The following is a 19,797-nucleotide window of genomic DNA, read 5'->3' as shown; positions in this document are numbered from 1 at the left end:
ATCACCTCTATGGGGGAGAACGTATCCAAAACTCACCTGTTTAAAGCTTGCATTATTAGGGGCGTGGCCTCTGGACTGTGTTTGTGCTGTTATTAGCGTGGCTGCTGTGTGGTTCTCTGCAGTAACGGGGCTCATGTTTTAAATTAGCACGCATCTCTGTGATGCTCCCAAACAGTCTGCGCTAACCAGGCTAGCAAGGATCAGGTGTCATAACTCCACCCTCTCGTCTAAATATGGTCACTCAAGGAAGCAAAGCCCAGCACGGAGCTGAGGGTCACTGAGCCTTCAGGACCCTCAGTTTGGCTTCAGACAAATTATTTTAAAGGTGAGTTTAGAAAACTCTAAAAATATGAACTACAAAATGACGTTAGCAGGAACAAAGTGATGAAATAAGACACCTGAGAGAGCGAGCAGGTGGCTGCAGGTATGACAGGTGAAGCAGCTCTAATCCCGCTAAGAGGATCAGTCTGCACACACACACACAGAGTAAGCTGGCTTTGCGTGCTGAGGATCAGTGTCGTGGGTCTGATGAGTGGAACTGAGGCATAATGGGAGCAGGCGCCGACTCGACGGGGACGAACCCCCCAAAACACCACTGACCTCTGAACCCAAGACACACAGAGAGCACGGTAAGTGTGTGTGTGTGAGAGTGTGTGTGTGTGTGAGTGTGTGTGTCTGTGTGTGTGTGTGTGTGTGTGGGAGAGAGTGTGTGTGTGTCTGTGTGTGTGTGTGTGTGTGTGTGTGTGTGTGTGTGTCTGTGTGTGTGTGTGTGTGTGTGTGTGTGTGTCTGTGTGTGTGTGTGTGAGTGTGAGTGTGTGTGTGTGTGTGTGTGTCTGTGTGTGTGTGTGTGTGTGTGTGTGGGAGAGAGTGTGTGTGTGTCTGTGTGTGTGTGTGTGAGTGTGTGTGTGTGTGTGTGTGTGTGTGTGTGTGTGTGAGAGTGTGTGTGTGTGTGTGCGTGTGTGCGTTACTGATATCACAGAGAAATCTGTTTGGCAGACCTCAGTGAGACACCTCGACCTCGATGACAGTTTGACAGAATCTGAAGGAACTGATCACGTATGTGTGTGTGTGTGTGTGTGTGTGTGTGTGTGTGTGTGTGTGTGTGTGTGTGTGTGTGTGTGTGTGTGAGAGTGTGTGTGTGTGTGTGTGTGTGTGCGTGTGTGCGTTACTGATATCACAGAGAAATCTGTTTGGCAGACCTCAGTGAGACACCTCGACCTCGATGACAGTTTGACAGAATCTGAAGGAACTGATCACGTATGTGTGTGCGTGTGTGTGCGTGCGTGTGCATGTGTGTAGGTGTCATGGATGCCGTAGATCCATCTCCTCTGCGACGTTTCGTCATTGCGAAACATTCGATCACCTCCATCTTTGACCAGCTGCTGGACTTTGTGAAGGATGGCTCCGCCTTTGTGGATGGTGAGAAACACACACACACACACACACACACACAGAGCTGTAGGTGCTGTGATGGGTGTATGTTAGTACAAACCGGTCTGCATGCTTCCTGGAGCCGTTCTCAGCATCAGGTCTGAAACGGGGACAAGCGTGTGCTGCTGGTCGGGTAGTTTTACCAAACCTGACTAACAAAGTCCCACAGATGCAGAGCCTGCAGCCTCTCTGCTGACCGGCACGCGCCTCCTGCTCTGTCTTTAAATAAAGTCTGGCTTCTCTCTGTGTGTGATGCTGCCGTGGCCACAGAGCGGACGCCAAAGGTCACGCCGTGTAGGACACCAGCAGCTGTTGATGCCCTGACATCAGGAACATCTGAAGCTCCTCTCAGGAAAACTCGCTGTCATTTTCATTGTCAGTTTACTCGCTGTGTTTGTTTGCCGTGATGTCAGAGGCGTGGCGCAGTGAGGACCTGGGTCAGGTGGCCGTGGAGGAGCAGAGTCTGGAGATGCAGAGCTGTGCCATCAAGCTGACGACCATCAGAGACGTCCTGCTCAGGAGACACATGAAGGTGGCGTTTTTTGGCAGGTGAGCAGTTTACAGAAACTGCAGGATGTAGGCGGGTAAGCCTGCACACAGTAGAAGACATGGATGTAGCTTCTAGATTGGAGAAATGAAGCCAAGGTGCTGCATTCTACGTGAAGGCCACCAGATGGAGACAGCTACTAGTTATTTGCAAAGTGTGACTCTGCCCACATTATATCACGTCACAAAAAGTTTCAGTAACAGCAGAGTATAGCAGTGAACAGGAGCTAACAGGGGCTAACAGATGCTAACAGATGCTAACAGGGGCTAACAGGGGCTAACAGATGCTAACAGGGGCTAACAGATGCTAACAGACGCTAACAGGGGCTAATAGGGGCTAACAGGAGCTAACAGGAGCTAACAGCAGCACTTACCGATGGACGATTACACATATCCCCAGCTGATCACATCAGTATCAGTGTGATTAATCAGCTACACTGACTCAAGCAGTGACCGTGGTCCACTTGATCCAGTGACTACAGAGACTGAAGTTTGTTTTATTGACCCAAAATACTGACAAGCATTCAAACATTTTCATATCTCGTCCAGTATCAATTGAGGGTTGTTGATAACATAATGATATAAATCGTGTTGCGTGATGTTGGGGAGAATGCCATCGTTACTCTCCACAGCATCAGTAAACACACTCAGAGGGCCTAAGCTAACGTCCATCTTCAGCCCTGCCGTGCCCAGTTTCTCCACATTATTAGTAAGATGCTTGTACTTCCTCTGAGAGAGAAAATACACTTGTTTGTTTACTCATAGTTGCTGCAGTTTATCTCATCTACATGATGCTTGGTTGGTTTTTATCACGTCCAAAATGGCCGACAAGTTACAGTCACGTGCCAAGGAGACACATGTCTGCAAAACCTCTGTTGGTGCCCTAATCTGTGAGCCTGGTTCTGCTCACGGTTTCTTCCTGTTCAAAGGGAGTTTTTCCTTCCCACCGTTGCCAAAGTGCTTGCTCATAGTGGGTCATATGATTGTTGGTTTTGCTTCTGTGTTATTGTAGAGTCTCTACAGCTATTCCCAAAGTAAGGAGTGCTGCGCCCCCCTTAAAAATCAGAAAACCCCACAGGGTCCACCCAATCTTATAATGGATTTCCTTTGAAACTTCCATTTAAAAAACATCAATCCGCCTGCCTTCAGTACATTAGCAGTAAGTTTATGTCAGAGTAACGAGTGACATCACAAACTCTTATAAGTGCTAATTCCTTTTTATTTCTAAATAAATCGATTTATATGAATATTTAACTGAACATACATGTGAATTATTTCAAACTGATTGCTGCAGGTACCTGCAGTACCTTTGCAGCCTACCAGGGGGCAGCAGCCCACACTTTGGGAACCATTCCTTTTCAATATAAAGTGCCTTGAGGCGACTGTTATTGTGATTTGATGCTATATTTTAAAAAAAATGAACAGGATCAAATTATATTAATTTATTTGACCTTTGACATCTGTGTTTTCGAGCTCAATGATTCTTTCTGAGTCTTAATGAATAAAGAATAAAGGCTGTTTTGTAAATCTTGGTGATATCACGCTTTGACCCACTGTGGCATGCAACTACAGGCTCATTGGCTAATTTTCCAATCACAAGTCGTTAGCCGATGAGGGTGTGGTTCCTCAGTCAGACCCGCCCTCTCATCATATTGAATCACTGGCACAGTGACGGTTCCATGCGAGCGATTTAAAACCATCCTGCAGCTTTTAAGGAGGAAATTCTCCACAGAGCCCAAACAGTGAGTGTGTCCAGCTGTAAACATGTTTGTTCTGCTGGGAAGTTTTAACATAGGAGTCTGTGGGGACTGACTCACTGCTGCCCCCGCTGGACTATAGAGGAACTGTACTGTTTGTTGGCGCTCCATTTTTTAGCAGCACATGTTGATGCTTGTGACATTTGAACTCATTTTTTACTTGAGACGATGAAACAAAGAAATTGAGTTTGCATCAAACGTGACAGAAGCGCTGCGTTACAGTTACAGCCGTTTGTCCTCAGCTCTGATTCCAGCAGCAGCGTGCGTGTGTGTGTGTGTGTGTGTGTGTGTGTGTGTGTGTGTGTGTGTGGATAGAGCCTGATAAAAGCTGAGACCAGCTAACCGACGTTTGTTCTGTGAAAGCAGAGCTGAACACACTGATAAGGTTTATCTGCGACCCCGGCTGAGGCGTGCTCGCTGTCGGACACGGGGATTTCTGCAGAAACTCATGATGTAATGACCGTCACATGATGCAATAAACTGGGTGATGTAATAACTCGTCAGCTCTCACCCTAGGATGGTGAGGCCCTCTGACTTGTGGTGCTGCTCTCGTACTGTCATACTGCTTCTTTCCCGACTTTGAAGGCCGAACCTGCTCGCTGTTTCGTTCGGTTTGAGCCACGACGATGCAGCGGGTGCTGAGATGAAGGTTTTGGTGTTAGTCGGCATCGTTGAAAGGTTTTCATATTAATTATAATGATCGTACATTTGCTGTGGATCAGGACGAGTAACGGGAAGAGCACAGTGATCAACGCCATGCTGAGAGACCGAGTGCTGCCCAGCGGCATCGGTCACACCACCAACTGTTTCCTGAGCGTCGAAGGGACCGACGAAGACGAGGCTTACCTCATTACCGAGGCGTCCACCGAGAGGAGGAGCGTGACTGTGAGTGAGGCGACAGAAACCTCTGCTCGTGTCCCTGCGGTGATCACGGTGCTCGTGACACGCGCGCTGGCGTGTGGTGATGACTCGCTGCCTCCTTCCTCCTCAGACGGTGAACCAGCTGGCTCATGCTCTCCACATGGATCCCACTCTGGACTCGGGTACACTGGTCAAAGTCTTCTGGCCTAAAAGTCGCTGCGCTCTGCTGAGAGACGACCTGGTGCTCATGGACAGGTAACGCTCCCTCCTCCTGACCTTTGACCCCACTGATGACGATTCACTTAAAGCTCATAAATAATATTCTGTGTCAGAACCACAGGGTTCAGTTTCATCTGCATTTAGTCAAAGTGAGGTTCAGGGATCACTGACTCAAAACCTGTGGAAAGACCAGTACTTACTAACACCGGTGACCTTTGACCTTTGACTCTTGGCCCAGCCCTGGGACCGACGTCACCCTGGAGTTGGACAGCTGGATCGATAAGTTCTGTTTGGACGCAGACGTCTTTGTTCTGGTGGGAAACGCAGAGTCCACTCTGATGAACACGGTGAGGAAACGACTCATCACACGACTCAGTCTGATTGGCTGTGTGTGAGTGGCTGCGTGTGAGTGGCTGCGTGTGATTGGCTGCGTGTGATTGGCTATGTGTGAGTGGCTGTCTTTGTTAAAAGTGGAATAACTAATTCAATTCTGCCTGCAGGAAAAACTTTTCTTTCACAAAGTCAGCGAAAAAATTTCCAAACCGAACATCTTCATTCTCCACAACAGATGGGACGCATCAGTGACCGAACCGGACTACATCGAAGAGGTGTGTGTGTGTGTGTGTGTGGGTCTGTGTGTGTGGGTCTGTGTGTGTGTGAGAGTGTGTTCCAGTTCTTCCTATGTGGGTTGAGTGTCTGGGTTATGGTTAGGTTTAGGCTCAGGGTTATTCATTCATTTTCGATGGTTAGGGTCGGCAGCTAGGGAAAGTAATATGTCAGTGGGAGGTCCCCACGAGGATAGCAACACCAGACGTGTGTGAGTGTGTGTCTGACAGCGCCGTGCAGCTCTGCAGGTGACCCGTTCCTGTGCATCACCTCAGAGCTTCAGCACACAGACGTCCTCCTTCTAATGAACGCTGCTGTTTTTATTGTTACCTGCTTGGGTGTAAGTGAGGCTGGAAGGAGGTCGAAGTAAAGCCGCTGGCAGCAGGAGAACATCTCACTCGCCTGCACTGTAGATATGGATGCTATGGTAGAAACGCACCGTTCCCCCTGCTGTCCAGGTGAGGAACCAGCACCTGGACCGCTGCGTGGGGTTCCTCGCCGACGAGCTGAAGGTGGTCGGCCTGGACGACGCCGCGGGGCGGATCTTCTTCGTCTCAGCTAAAGAGGTTCTGAGCGCCAGGATGCAGCGAGTGCAGGGCATGCCTGAGACAGCTGAGACAGGTGAGGGACAGTGGGAGGAGCCTCCGCTCATTTCACATCCGCTCATTTCAAATGCATGACACATTTTTTCAGCCAAACTGTCTATTTGTGATTAGCAGCCTCCCTCAAAGGGGGAGGAGCTAAAACATCTGGTTTCAGAGAGTGAGGTGAGGATTATTTTGTGAATCATGCAGAGCTGCTCTGATGGAGTCCAAGGGTGAAAATGTGGAGCTGCACATGTGCAGAAGAAAAACACACACACACACACACACACACACACACACACACACACACACACACACACACACACACACACAATCATGAAAGTTATTAAAGTCAAACAACCATAGTCCTTCCTCGTCCTGCAGGGGGCGCCCTGGCTGAGGGTTTCCACGAGAGGCTGAGAGAGTTCCAGAGGTTTGAGAGGACGTTTGAGGTTCGATGTCTGAACTCATACAAAAATTCATTAATTTGCCAAAAAACGATGTGGCAGGATGTGACAGTGTGACCTTTGACCCCTACAGGAGTTCATCTCTCAGTCTGCGGTGAAGACCAAGTTTGAGCAGCACACGGTGAGAGCGTGGCAGATCACAGAGGCCATCAAAGGTGTGATGGACGCCATCAACATCGCCTCTGCCGACAGGAAGTGAGCCAAACACACTTACCTTCACTTTGTTCATCCAAAGGCGGGCTCAGTGTGACCTTTGACCTCTGACAGGATCTGCTGCCTGGAGGAGCGGGAGGACCTGAGAGACCGGCTGGACTTTGTTCGAGGGCAGATTAACCGCCTGAGCGCCAGCGTCAAAGAGAGGATCAGGACTCTGAGCGATGATGTCACAGCCAAGGTAAACGCTCCAGCAGAGGGCGTGGCTTCAGGTCTGGTTTCAGATGTGACACACACTTTTTCACAAAAGAAGAATGTAACTTCAGGAACACATCATGAAAAATCCACAGATGAAAGAAACGATCTGGACACTTGGCCTGTTGCCTTCTTTGGTTCCCACCAATGTTCCCTCTAAGCTGCGCACGTGCGCAATTGCGCACTGCTGGCACGGTCTCTGCGCACAGAAAATCTGCGTTGCGCACAAAAAAAAAAATCTAACCCGAATTAAAATTAAAATTAAAACTTTAACAATTCTGTTCTGCAGTGTTAGTCAGTAAGTGACTGGCTGCTCCTGTATGGGATTAGAACGATGCCACCTTATCCCATAGTCCAGCCAATGATGCGATTCACATTCGTATATACGCAGCTAATCAACGTCGCTGACAGGCTATGACAGCGTCCTTATGTGCCGACACCGGTGTTTTAGCTAGCAAAGCGGCGTGGCTGATGTGGAGTGAAGCCACATTAATGACAACGTGTACAACCATTGGAGATGTGAGCAGGACAGACGGAACAACTGACGGGAAAAATGTGGACTTTATACCAGTTTTTAAATTGTGTTGATCGGCCACGTAAAACCAGAGTTATGATAAAAATATCTGCAATGTTTGGTTTTCTTCCTGAATACTGTCGTTGTTTATATTTACTGCGGGAAGAAACGGGAAAAACTGTGTTTTATAAGGAAAACGCTCAAAAGCGCTCTCCACCTGTGAGCAAAAACAAAACCAAGTGGAGTGGCACAAATAATTTGTGTGGCATCAGATTTGATGCAGAACAGCTGATTGTTCTGTAAATAGTTTGAAATGTTTGTTTAAAAACGCCTTGGCTGCATTTTTAGGTAAACAGCTGCAAAAAACTTTGTTTGCATAATTCAGTTGCTTTTTTGAAGAAGTAACTATATAATTAATTGCCCAACATTGGTCATTATTTACTGTATTTTGCAGACAGAGTTACAGGACTCTCTCCCAGACCACAGACTCATAATACAAGTCAGAGCTTTATAACAAAAAGAAAGTTGTGTTTTCAAAGTTGGAGTTCAAGTTATTTTTACTTCCAATAGTGTTAACATACGACACAGGTCATCAACAAGATTTTTTAGAATTTCATTGTAAGTGGGCTAAAGCAGTTAATTAAAAGTAGTCTAACGTAAATGCTGTAATTTGATTACTTTAATAAACATGTAACTTGGATGGATTAGATGCTGGCGTGACCACAGTGCACACGTCTGCTGTTGCTCACAGTGGTCCAAGGGACGCTCAGGGAGTTTGTGTGTCCGCTCACACACATGAAACTTTAGAGGGAACATTGGTTATCGGGTCATATTAGCTTCCTGTTCCACTTTGTTCACAGCGCTGATTTCTTGGTTGCCAGGTTGGTGGCTCCAGTCAGACGACTTCCAGGTTTCAGACCGCCATTTCCTTCCTTCAAAGTGCAGACTGTTGCTAAGTGTAGTCCTAACTCGAGCACAGGGATGAGGCAGGCGGGATTCATTCATGCTTGTAATAAGTCACTTCCTGTTCTTCTTTTCTCCTTTGACCAGAACTGAATCTAACCTGGTGTGAAAGTTTGATTTCTTGTTAGCTGCGTGAAGGCGTCTGAGATCAGCGCATCACTTTATCAGAGACGCCAAACCTCCTCCCTCTGACCCTGGCACATCTCCATGGTAACCTGCTGTTTCTCCCTCAGGTGTCCTCGGCGCTGACGGATCAGATCCGCTCACTTCCTGTTCTGGTGGACGAGTTCAGAGCCGACTTCAGCCCCACGCAGGAAACTCTGCTGCTCTACAAAACTGTGACTACACACACACACACACTCACACACACACACACACACACACTCACACACACACACACAGACACACACACACTCACACTCACACTCACACACTCTCACACACTCACACTCACACTCTCACACACACACTCACACAGACACACACTCACACTCACACACTCACACACACACACACACACTCACACACTCACACTCACACACTCACACACACACACACACACACACTCACACTCACACTCACACACTCTCACACACACACTCACACAGACACAGACACACACACACTCACACTCACACTCACACACTCTCACACACTCACACTCACACTCTCACACACACACTCACACAGACACACACTCACACTCACACACTCACACACACACACACACACTCACACACTCACACTCACACACTCACACACACACACACTCACACACACACTCACACACACACACACACACTCACACAGACACAGACACACACACACACTCACACACTCACACACACACACACACACTCACACACTCACACTCACACACTCACACACACACACACACACACACTCACACTCACACTCACACACTCACACACACACACACACACACACTCACACACACACTCACTCACACACACACACACTCACACAGACACAGACACACACTCACACAGACACAGACACTCACACTCACACACACTCACACTCACACACACACACAGACACATACACCCCCTCCTTTTTTAGCATCCTCCTCTCAGACACCTCCTCCAGGTTCTCCAGTCTGACGCCCAGGGCAGGACCAGCCTGTTTAACCAGCTTGTTCAGCCTGCTGGCCTCGGCTGTCTTCACCCCACTGCCCCAGCACACAGCTGCAAAGAACACGACGCTCTCCACCACAGAGTGATAAACATGCTCAGCTTTTTCCTACAAACATTAAAGGACCTGAGCCGCCTCAGTAGGAAAAGCTGACTTTGCCCTTTTTTAAAGACAGCATTGGTGCTCTTGGTCCAGTTTACAGTCCAAGTGTACCCCCAGGTACCGGTAGTCCTCAACGATCTCTACATCAGCCCCTCTGATGGTGTCAGGGGTCGGAGGAGGAGCCTGCTTCCTAAAGTCCATAATCAGTTTGTCTTTGTGATGTTAAGTTGTAGATGGTTTAGCTCACACCACTCAACAAAGCTGTCCACCACACTCCTGTACTCCTGCTCCTGTCCATCCCTGATACAGCCCACGATGGCAAAGTCATCACTGAGTTTCTGCAGATGAATGACTGAGACTTGTACCTGAAGTCAGATGTGTAGAGGGTGAAGAGGAAGGGTGATAGGACCGTCCCCTGCGGCGCCCCCGTGCTGCTCAGGATGTTATCGAGCGGCAGCCCTTCAGCTGAACATGCTGTGGTCGACTTGTTAAATAGTCGGTGATCCAGGCTACCAGTGGGGCGTCCACCTGCATTTCCGTGAGCTTATTCCCCAGCAGTGATGGTCTGATCGTGTTAAAAGCACTAGAGAAGTCAAAGAACATGACCCTCACAGTGCTCCCAACAATGTCCAGGTGAGAATAAGCCTGGTCCAGCAGGTAGATGATGGCATCCTCCACACTGATACGAGGTTGATAAGCAAACTGCAGGGGGTCCAGCCAAGGCTCCACCAGCAGACGCAGATGTTTCAGGATGAATCTCTCCAGCGTCTTCATGACATGTGAGGTCAGAGCCACTGGCCTGTAGTCATCGAGGGTCGACGGGTTCATCTTTTTAGGGACAGGAACCAGGCAGGATGTCTTCCAGAATGATGGGACCCTCTGCAGTTTCAGACTCATGTTGACGATCCGATGTAGAACTCCAGACAGCTGGGAAGCACAGCACCTGAGGGCCCTGGGACTGACACCATCAGGGCCAGCAGCCTTACTGGACTGGAGTCTGCCCAGTTCCCTTTTGATGTCTTCTGCTGAGAGGGACAGGGTGAGACAGGCTGAGGGGGCAGGAGAGGGGGGAGGAGAAAGGAGAAGATGCGGCCCTCCTCCTCCTCCCCCCACATGTGTCCGCCCTGAGCTCATCTTGTTCTGTGGTTGGTTTCCTCCACTGTACATCAGAGGTCCCCCCAAGTGTCGCTCTCGGCCCTTCGTCTGCCTGACGGCGCTTTTGTGTCATTTCCTGTTTAGAAGCTGCTGCAGCACGTGGAGGAGCGGCTCATCGGCGGTTTGGATCACCGCTGCTCTGTCGGCGTCCTCAGAGACATCAGAGACGCCCAAAGTCACATGATCGGTAACGCCTCACAGTTTCATCACATGTTCTTTGTATGTACGTGTTATTATTTAGTTCCACTGTGGTGCCCTTTGTGTCGGCTGTGGTTCTCTTTAAGTGCTTTATGAATGAAGATGTACAGACGGACAGCTCTCCTCGCTGACAGGAAGTGGGGACACTCTTTCCTCTGCTTGGTTGTCCTCAGACGCTGTCCGTCCTCTGCTGTCTCCGGCTCTGCAGGAGCAGCTCTCCACTCCCGCCGCCTCCTTCGAGCTGACCTACGACCTCGGCCTTGCCGCCCTCTGCGCAGACTTTCAGGAGAACATCGACTTCCAGTTTTCTCTGGGCTGGACCGCCCTCGTCACCCGCTTCATCGGTGCCGCAAACGCCAAACGAGCGCTGAGTGGCGCCGACTGCGCGCAGAAGGTAAGTTCAGCGCAGCGCCACATCTGTGAAACCTTCAGAAAAAACAGAGTGCCCATGGAAACTGTCTCTCTGCTGCAGGAACGCTCCACCTTTAGGGATGAAATGGTGGTTTCCATAGCAACGGGTCTGGTCTCTGTCACATCCAGGGCGTCCATGACGGTGCTGGTGATCGGCGGAGTGGTACGTTTTATTTTACAGCATTGCTGAGGTTCAGTTGCTGAGGTGCTGCCCCTCGGAAGGCTTCCAGAAGGTGGCCAATCATAAAAAAGGGCCCAGTGCAGGAGAAAGTATGAAACTGCAAATAATGCAGAGCGTCTGTGATGAATAAACATGCAAGCCTGCTTTCAGCCCAGTGTTCATGATGGTCTCTCTCCAGGAGATTAGTCCAGGAATGATCCCGACTCCGAGCCACTTCTTATCTTTTCCACGAGTGCTCTGTTAAAATCGGGTACAGGTGTGTGTCTCTCAGGTGCGTGCTGTTGTCGCTGCAGGTGTGGCGTTCAGTGGGCTGGCGTCTCATCGCCCTCTCTGTCTCTCTGTATGGTCTCCTCTACCTGTACGAGAAACTCACCTGGACTGATGCCAGCAGGGAGCGCGCTCTGAAGCAGCAGTTTGTCGAGCACGCCGCTCAGCGCCTGAGAGCCATCGTCCCCGTCGCCAGCAGCGCCTGCAGCCATCAGGTGTGCAAGTAAGACCCCGCCCACGCCTGACTCACATGTCCAGGGAGCGAACACCTGGAGGCTCTGCCTTTAATCTGCTCTGTTTGTGTTTGAGGGAGCTGTTGTCCACCTTCAGCCGTTTGACTCAGAGGGTGGAGCTGAGTGACGCCGAGCTGGAGGGAAACATCCGTCAGCTGAGCTTCAGGATCCAGAGACTGGAGAACATCCAGAGGCGTTCCAAGGCCTTCAGGTCAGAGCTCCAAGCCGCTTGTAGATTCGAGAGTTCACAGGAACTCCCACTCAGGTCAGAAACAAATTTCAGTGCACGAGATGCAAAAGTTAAATTCAGGGATTGCACATCAGGTCTTTGGCGTTTTCTGGACGGTCAGCGTGCAGAGATCCCAGAAGTCCCAGTTTGGGAGTCATGAATCTGGTTTTCCAATGTTTGGCAGCTTTGGGTCAAAATAAGGTTTAAAAAGCATTTTTTTTCTGTGCAGCGTTTATTTACAATATTACAGCGTCCATCAATGTTTCTGGCTCCGCCCACCAGGCAGCTAAACACACCCCACCCACTTCCAGGTCCTGTTAACATCTCAGCAAAAGCTGCACGTCTTAAAATCTTGTTTTCATTTGTTCAGGAACAGAGCCACCGAGCTGGAGACTCAGCTGGAGGTCTTTTCGGTTCAGTACCTGCAGGAAAACTAAAGAAGAAGAAGAACTGCTGTGGTGGACGCTCCTGGCCAATCAGAAGCTGGTGGAGAGTCCTGAGGTATCGCTCATCGCCCAGCGGTAACACCGACAGTCGCATAAATCCTAGACAGCTCCCTGCTCAGGTGACCTTCGTCACGAACCAACACAAACCAACTGGTAGAGGACAGCTTACCACTGAGGGCTGAACAGGAAGCAGCAGGAGACCCCGACCTTGAGTCCACGCTGTCCTGCATCAGTTCTCCTTCCTCTGTTTTTGCTTTAGAATCAAGGGTCAAAGTTCGTCTGTAGGCTCGTACAGCCTTCATGAGCAGCTGATGAGAACACGCTCCTGAATCTTTGGCTCCACCTTCAGGCTTCAGGTTTGGGTCTCATGAGGTGGCGAGTGGATGCTCCGCCTTCGCTGTGACCACAAACAGCTGAGCAGAGTTCCCTCTGAGTCTGAATGAACCTCAGCAGCTTATCTCACACCAGCTTCTAATATCTCATCATGTGAATGTGATTAGACGTATTGATCAGTGATAGAATCCATAAATCTGTGGATTATTGCTCAGACGTGTGATGTGTTACAGAGCTCCTCACCACCTGGCAGGAAGTCAACCTTCTAGTGAAAAATCAAGAAAATAAAAGCACTGAATGTTCTATGGCTTCATTTTTTCTTCTCTTTAATGGCCCTGGTGTACTGTCTGTGAACACTGTTTAAATACTCAGCTCACCCCTCACTACAGCACATTCAATCACCTCCACCTGTCCCCATCAGGGTTACACAGACAGGTGGAGGTGGGAGTGGTGCAAAGAGCAGGTCAGGCCTCAGAGAGCAGGAGCAGGAGGGTGTACCCAGCCTTAAACAGTTTAAAGGAAGTGTCCTGAGTAAGATTTACCAGTTTAAAGACCGACCGAGATCAGCTGATCAGCCGAGATCAGCTGATCAGCCGAGATCAGCTGATCAGCCGAGATCAGCTGATCAGCCGAGATCAGCTGATCCGATCTTGTTTGTGAATGTTTGAGTGCTGACCTGGTTTCCTTCAGGTTTACTGACCTGAGACTGGAGGGGTTCACACAGTTTTATAGCGGGAGTTCAAACAGTGATGAGTGTCTGGTCAGGAATTCTTCCTGGATTTTTGGGTGTTGTTGGGATCAAATGAGCTCAGTCACCAAACCACTCAAAGGCTCTTGTCCTCGTCATGGCGCCCTTCTTTTTAACACATTTTCGAGTCCAATGATTATCGCGGAAAACTGAGCCTCGCAGTTTTTTAAGTGAGAAATGCTTTTGTCTCTTTTTGTGACTCTCAGCTCGTCCGGTCGACACGAAGCTCGTTGTCTCGAGAGTTTCCTCTTCGTGCTCACGCTGAAGGCAGCAAACACACTGATCAGGTCACTTTTGTGGCGTTTTCTCTGTTTTCTTTAATAAAAAAAGTTTAAAACTGCACCAACCCTGAAATGAGTAAAAGTAGTAATAATCAGTTATTGATTAGTCCTAACGTTTATCAATGAATGCGTGATTATGGATGGACAGCTGATGTTTCTCTGCAGTGCTTCCTGCTGCCACTGGAGGTCACTGCTGCACTGCGAGACAGAGACGGGTGTGTGAGCACCTTCCCCCCTGTAGGCTGTCAGGACCCCTGCATCAGCGCCACCTCCCACTTTAACATGTCTTTGAACACTCAGGTACAGGTGAGTGCTCAGACCCCACCTGTCTGCAGCTTTTTGTTCAGTCACATGATGAGTGTTTAAATACCCGGCCTTGGGTCCTGTTCTTCCTCTCTGACTGACTCGCTGCTCCATCTTGTGGTATAAACTGGTATTTTACCCTTCAATGCAGTATGTGCCCCAAAAGTCAAAGGCTCTGGGTCTCTCGTTCATTGTTACACACATTCATTCACACATTAACACGTTCATTTACAGCACGCAGCTTTAAGTTCACACTTTATCTTATTTGTCTGTGCTTCAGACAAGCTCGGCTCAGAGACGTTTCCACTTTTCCTTCAGCTGTTGTTTCTGTGGAAATCTATGAGGGGGCAGGAAAAGCAGGACAAACCGGGGTGGGGGGGACTCTGTAACACTGCCCTTAATTCAAACACTCACAGTAATGTTTCTGCACAGAACACACTGATTAGACTCCAGATGAGCTGTTTCTGTATCACCCGTTTAATTCTAAATATCATCAGTTTACATGTGATTACTGTCCGTACAGTCATTTACATCAGAACCGTACAGACGTGAAGAAGAGCAGGACGAAGATTCACACTCCTCATCATCGTGTGGATGAAGTTTGTGAATCTTCCCGTTAATCTCTGAAGCAGGAAGCTGTGGATGAAACGCGCTGGCTTTTTCCTTTTCTCGACCTCTTTGCTTTTGTTACTTGGGCGACCTCGGCGGCCTGACTCGAACACATTAAAACCCTCAGAATGAGAAGCGCTGTGGTTTCCTGTCAGCTGCTCTGGAAAAACCCACAGACAGGAAATCGTCCCGAACTAACGACATGACAGGAAGCCTTCACCGCTCCAGGACTCGGGAACGCTGCTTTGATTTAGCTGCTGCACGTTTTCTCACACTCACCTGAGAACCAGCGACAGGAAGGAAGGGACAGAGCATGAACACGACTTTTCAGAATAAAACACAGAAACTGTAACAATAATACAAACATCAGTTTTAAACTATAACATGTTAATGTTTGGAATCAATCACAGGCGCCTCCCACAGGCAAACACAGGAACAGCAGCAGGTATGACGGGACGATGAGCGCCACCTCCAGGCCAGGCGGGAAACCGCTGCAGTCTTTTTGTGAAAAACTTTAACGCACAGAAGTGACGCTGCATCAGTGAGACATGTTAGGGTTTAAAATGATTAAATAAAGCTGTTTTATTATTTTTTTATAAACACAATGGAAATGTGCTCATAAACATGTTGGCGCTCCGTGTTTGAGGGTCAAAAGCTTCGTCCAGCGCCATGACTGGATTTGAAATATTGAAGCGTAGACGTAGCGCACGGAGGGTTTTGCAGCATGCTTACACTCCAGGGTTTGAGGGATATTCTCTGGGAGAGTCTGAACAGAATGTCCTGAAATAGATATTGGAATCAGCAGTGGGATTAAAATGATCAAGGCTAGGCAGCGGGGTGTTCTTCTTTTCTGTCTCTTACAGAGGAAGGAGCAGATACGAGGCGAGGTCGGAGGTTAGCAGACGGAAGGATTCATAGGGATCCAGCAGACTGCCACGTTGGTTCTGGAAGAAGCTGTAGGCCCGCTGAGGGTCATCGTTTGTGTGAAGACAGACGGCTGTGTCACACAGGGGTCCAGCGCTGTAGCTTGTCATTTCAACTGCCAAAGCAAATTAAATCTTTTTAAACGACAGATATTTCTCCTGAATTCCTTTGGAAAATATCTGAACACGACACATGCCCGAACCCTTCCTGCAGGCAGCGCTAGCCCTGATACAGCTGCTTCATCATCACCACATGGAAAACTTTCTGTGAGGCCTCGTTAACGTTAGCATTCTGAGTTATGACTTCTGTTATTCATCTTTAGCACCACACCTGATCTCAGGTGCGAAGGTGGCCTCTTGGTTTGATTTAAATAAATGCTGCTGCAGCACCAGCTGTTGCCTGCAGGAGGCGACACACAGAGGCGAGTTGCTGCCTTTTCACGGCAGAGGTGGAAACTTTTTTGCAGCCTGGTTCTTTGCTAACAGACCCCTGCTGCTGTTTTATGGCTTTAAAGGGTTAAAAGTAACAAGGTGAAGAAACATGCGAGGAAAAAAGCCTTAAAGTGGGCGTGTTCTGCTTCTCCTCACTCCTGCAGTTCCGTGGTTTGCATTATTCGTTAGGAAAGGACCTGGTGCTAAGCTTCATGTCCACGGACATCGTGAGTTTTTAAAACCTGAGCTGAAAGACGTGCTGCAAGTGAACAGAGCCGATAGAAAAGCTACAGAGGTGAGAACGACCACTGAAGAGATTCTGGGGTTTGGACATAACAGGGTGGCCAGCAGAGGGCGACTCCGGTGTCCGACTGTATACAAGTCCATGAGAAAATGAGCGCAGGGAAGTCTTTCCTGATGAGTCACTGGTTTCACGTCTGATTCATTAAAAAACAAAGTTTATTTTCTAAATTCTGGTCCCATTAATACAAAGCAGGAGACCGAGTGCAGAGGGGCAGAGTGGGCGGAGCCAGGTGACAGAAGGAGAAGAAGGTTTAAAGATGGTAGTGAGACCTGCTGGGATGTTCAGGTGTCCACTGGGAGTGAGCAGAATGGACAGGATCAGACATGAGTCCATCAGACGAATGGCTCAGTTGGTCTGAGCATGTGCAGAAGCAGGAAGGTGGAGCTTCAGGCAGGAAGAGAAGAGAAAGAGCTCAGAGGAGGTTTATGGATGGACGTAGTGGAGCGGGTTGGAGGATGCTGGGATAGAAGATGATCCGCTGTGGAGAGCAGCTGACAGAGGAAGGAGACAGAGAAGCAGGCTGCGGTGGAGGATGGAGGCGGGGCTTCCACGAGTGCGTCAGAGCCGCCCACTTTCAAAACACCACGAAGGTGAAAATGCTCATAAAGGTGCTCACGGTGGCTACGTCTATGCTGCATGTAGGAGGACATCTCTGGCTGCGAGTACATAAGCTCCGCCCACCTGATGTTCAAACTTTCCTTTCATGAAGGACAGCCATGAAAAGAAAGTTTGTGTCAGATAAAGAAGGATTATTTTGAGCCGTGAATCATGCAAAGCTGCTCTGACAAGTCCACGAGTGAGGTCCAGACCTTCCTCCTCCTCTTCATCCCTCACGACATCACGTTTAAAGTCGACCATCAGGAAGTGACCGATGAGCAGAGGAAAATCAGCAGCAGGTGAGCGCAGGTGACAAGGAGGAAGAGGAGGAGCTGAATTCAATCTTCTTGTTAAAGGTGATAAGATGATCGACCTGGTCGTGTTCAGACCTGCAGACGGCGTTGAGAATGCAGAGCTACAAACAGGAAGCTAAAGGGCTCCCGTGACTCTGGGAGCAAGGCTCCGCCTTCCCATGACTCGCCGTCAGACGTCGCTCATGTCGAAGGCCCTCATCAGCAGATCTAGGTCGCCCATGTTGGCGGCCTGGAACAGCTCGGGGCGGTCCATCATTGAGATGGCGATCCGCAAGGCGGCCCAGATGTTGGCCGACATCTGCTGCTGGCTGCAGCGCTGACTCCGCCTCTGCTGGTTCAGCGCCGTGAGGAAGTTACTGACCGCCTCCCTGCAGGACCAGGACCAGGACCGGGGTTATACAACTACATCGCCGCAGTAAGACTGGTCTGTGTGAGGTCAGAGGTCAGTGCCGGGGTTACCTGTGCGCTCCCAGGTTGATGCAGCTGATTCCCAGGTTGTACCGCGAGCGGATGAATCCGGGCTGCAGCTCCAGAGCTCTGGTGTACGCCTCCACCGCCTCCTCGCTGCGGTTTCCGTTGGCGAGTGTGGCTCCCAGACGGTTCCACAGCAGATAGTCCTGCAGAGAGAAACCCCGAGTCTGACATAATCACTGCGCGTATGAAAGGACCGCCACCATGTTGAAGTGTGTGTGTCCGTGTGTGTGTGTGTTACCTGTGGCCTGACAGACAGCGCTGCACTGAAAGCTTCCACCGCCTTGTCGAAGTCTGAGCTCAGGTTGAAGAGGACTCCCAGCCCGGTCTGCAGGTCAGGATCCACACAGTCCAGATTCAGCAGAGCCGCCTCCTGGAAGAGGAGCAGCACGTCCTGCAGCTCACACCTGCACACACACACAGCTCGGTATCATCCAATCACAGAGGATTTGGAGCTTTAGAAGAACATGCTGACTGAACTTACCTGGCAGGTGTGGAGGTGTGGGGGCCCCTGCACAGCATGGCCGGGGAGCCCTGTAGCGGACTCCTGCTGTCCTGGACCAGGTGTTTATATCGCGGGTTGTGACAGATCCAGCGACGCAGCACGTCGCCGGCCTCCCGCTGCATGCCGCTGTTAGTGAAGCTGACGGCGAGCGCCATGAGGGCCGGCAGGTTGTTGGGGCGGAGCTCCAGGCACCTGCAGCAGGTAAAGCAGGTTAGCTCCAGCTAACAGTTAGCATGTCAGGGTTAAATATAAAGCAGAGCTCTCCAGCATGAAGGCGACTGACCTCTGCAGCGACACGATGGCGGCCTGCTCGTTCTCGTTCTCAGCCTGAGTCATCCCCAGAATCTGCCACGCCTGAAAACACGTGAAGAAGAGAAACGTGAGAACTCACTGATTCTGATTTGGACCGAGCAGAAACGACCTCTTCCTGGCTGAAAATGGTTGGACATCTAAACGTCACGGAGCTCCGGTCAGCACGTTTAGGCCCCGCCTTCTGTAGGACCGCTGGGTCTCGCCACAAACCTCTGCCTCACTGGTTTTTTCTCACCTGGAGACTTTCAGTGCCACGCATCATGACACAAAGATGAAGGCGTTCACACGCCGCGCTCATGCACGTGTTTGTAGCGCTGGACGTGTTGATGATGCTTAGCCTGGCGGTGGTTATGTATGTTTTCCAGCTGCTTTCTTCTTAGTTTCTAAATCTGTATCTCAGGGGAAAACGATATTCAGCACCTTCACTTTATTTTTAATATCGTCATCACCATGGTAACTCGGTGGAAAGGCGGGCCTTTTCTGGCTTCCTCTTTGGACACGATTGTTTCCGTCGCTGAAATTCTCCTAATTTTTCTCTTTGCTGGTGCAGACTTCTCCTTCACCCCTCAGAGCACTTCCTGATGCAGAGAAATGTGGGCGTGGCAGACTGCAGGCCACGAGCACACGTCACCAACACGTGCTTGGTGGTACAAACAGAACTGGCCAGCACAACGTTTCATATGTCACATGATAGCTTTCATGTCAACTCCAACCGGTCGTGCCGGAGGTTTCTTCCTGTTAAAAGGGAGTTTTTCCTGCCCACTGTTGCCAAAGCGCTGGCTCACAGGGGGTCATATGATTGTTGGCGTTTCTCTGGATTAACATAAAGAGCCTTGAGCAGACTGTTGTTAGGATTTAGCTCTACATAAACAGAAGTGAATTTAATTCGATGTGTCAAATTATCTGGATGAATCTGAGATCCTCTGTGACAT

The 19,797-nt window shown here is 49.6% G+C and overlaps 2 protein-coding genes across 8 annotated transcripts in view; one reads left to right on the top strand and one right to left on the bottom strand.

Moving 5' to 3' along the window:
- The first annotated feature begins 482 nt into the window (after positions 1-482).
- On the top strand, positions 483-13,369 carry mfn1a (mitofusin 1a). 5 transcript variants are annotated; one of them, XM_063461212.1, is made up of 18 exons: positions 488-629; positions 1,300-1,419; positions 1,845-1,980; positions 4,457-4,619; positions 4,726-4,850; positions 5,053-5,161; positions 5,315-5,422; positions 5,879-6,041; positions 6,389-6,456; positions 6,545-6,666; positions 6,739-6,865; positions 8,590-8,694; positions 10,853-10,955; positions 11,140-11,360; positions 11,439-11,540; positions 11,852-12,048; positions 12,135-12,269; positions 12,658-13,369. In XM_063461212.1, exons 2-18 carry the CDS (start codon positions 1,305-1,307, stop codon positions 12,722-12,724), a joined length of 2,166 nt encoding a protein of 721 aa, XP_063317282.1. In that variant the 5' UTR covers positions 488-629; positions 1,300-1,304; the 3' UTR covers positions 12,725-13,369. The 5 variants fall into 5 exon arrangements, with proteins under 5 accessions (XP_063317285.1, XP_063317281.1, XP_063317284.1 ...); XM_063461211.1 differs by having other exon boundaries at positions 486-629; positions 11,140-11,540; XM_063461214.1 differs by lacking the exon at positions 5,315-5,422 and having other exon boundaries at positions 487-629.
- Positions 13,370-14,852: 1,483 nt separating this feature from the next.
- The window catches only part of pex5lb (peroxisomal biogenesis factor 5-like b), a 23,829-nt gene continuing 18,884 nt past the window's right edge, over positions 14,853-19,797 (bottom strand). For all 3 annotated transcript variants that reach the window (XM_063461227.1, XM_063461225.1, XM_063461226.1), the window contains 5 exons: positions 18,837-18,907; positions 18,533-18,745; positions 18,290-18,455; positions 18,037-18,194; positions 14,853-17,945 (listed from right to left, as the gene is read on the bottom strand). In XM_063461227.1, coding sequence (XP_063317297.1) covers positions 17,747-17,945; positions 18,037-18,194; positions 18,290-18,455; positions 18,533-18,745; positions 18,837-18,907 — 807 coding nt within the window. In that variant the 3' untranslated portion in view covers positions 14,853-17,746. The remainder of the gene's footprint in view (positions 17,946-18,036; positions 18,195-18,289; positions 18,456-18,532; positions 18,746-18,836; positions 18,908-19,797) is intronic.

This window comes from Pelmatolapia mariae, linkage group LG18 (genome assembly GCF_036321145.2).
Source record: "Pelmatolapia mariae isolate MD_Pm_ZW linkage group LG18, Pm_UMD_F_2, whole genome shotgun sequence".
Taxonomy (NCBI): Eukaryota; Metazoa; Chordata; class Actinopteri; order Cichliformes; family Cichlidae; genus Pelmatolapia; species Pelmatolapia mariae.
The sequence above is the reverse complement of the archived record's forward strand: the minus strand, read 5'-3'. Positions and strand labels throughout refer to the sequence as shown.

What these genes read in the sequence shown, in the direction of transcription:
- mfn1a (XM_063461211.1), top strand. Translation starts at nt 1,305, where the DNA reads ATGGATGCCGTAGATCCATCTCCTCTGCGACGTTTCGTCATTGCGAAA. An exon ending in GGTTTGAGAGGACGTTTGAG is followed by an intron (nt 6,457 to 6,544) that starts GTTCGATGTCTG and finishes TGACCCCTACAG; the next exon opens with GAGTTCATCTCTCAGTCTGC. An exon ending in GCGATGATGTCACAGCCAAG is followed by an intron (nt 6,866 to 8,589) that starts GTAAACGCTCCA and finishes TTTCTCCCTCAG; the next exon opens with GTGTCCTCGGCGCTGACGGA.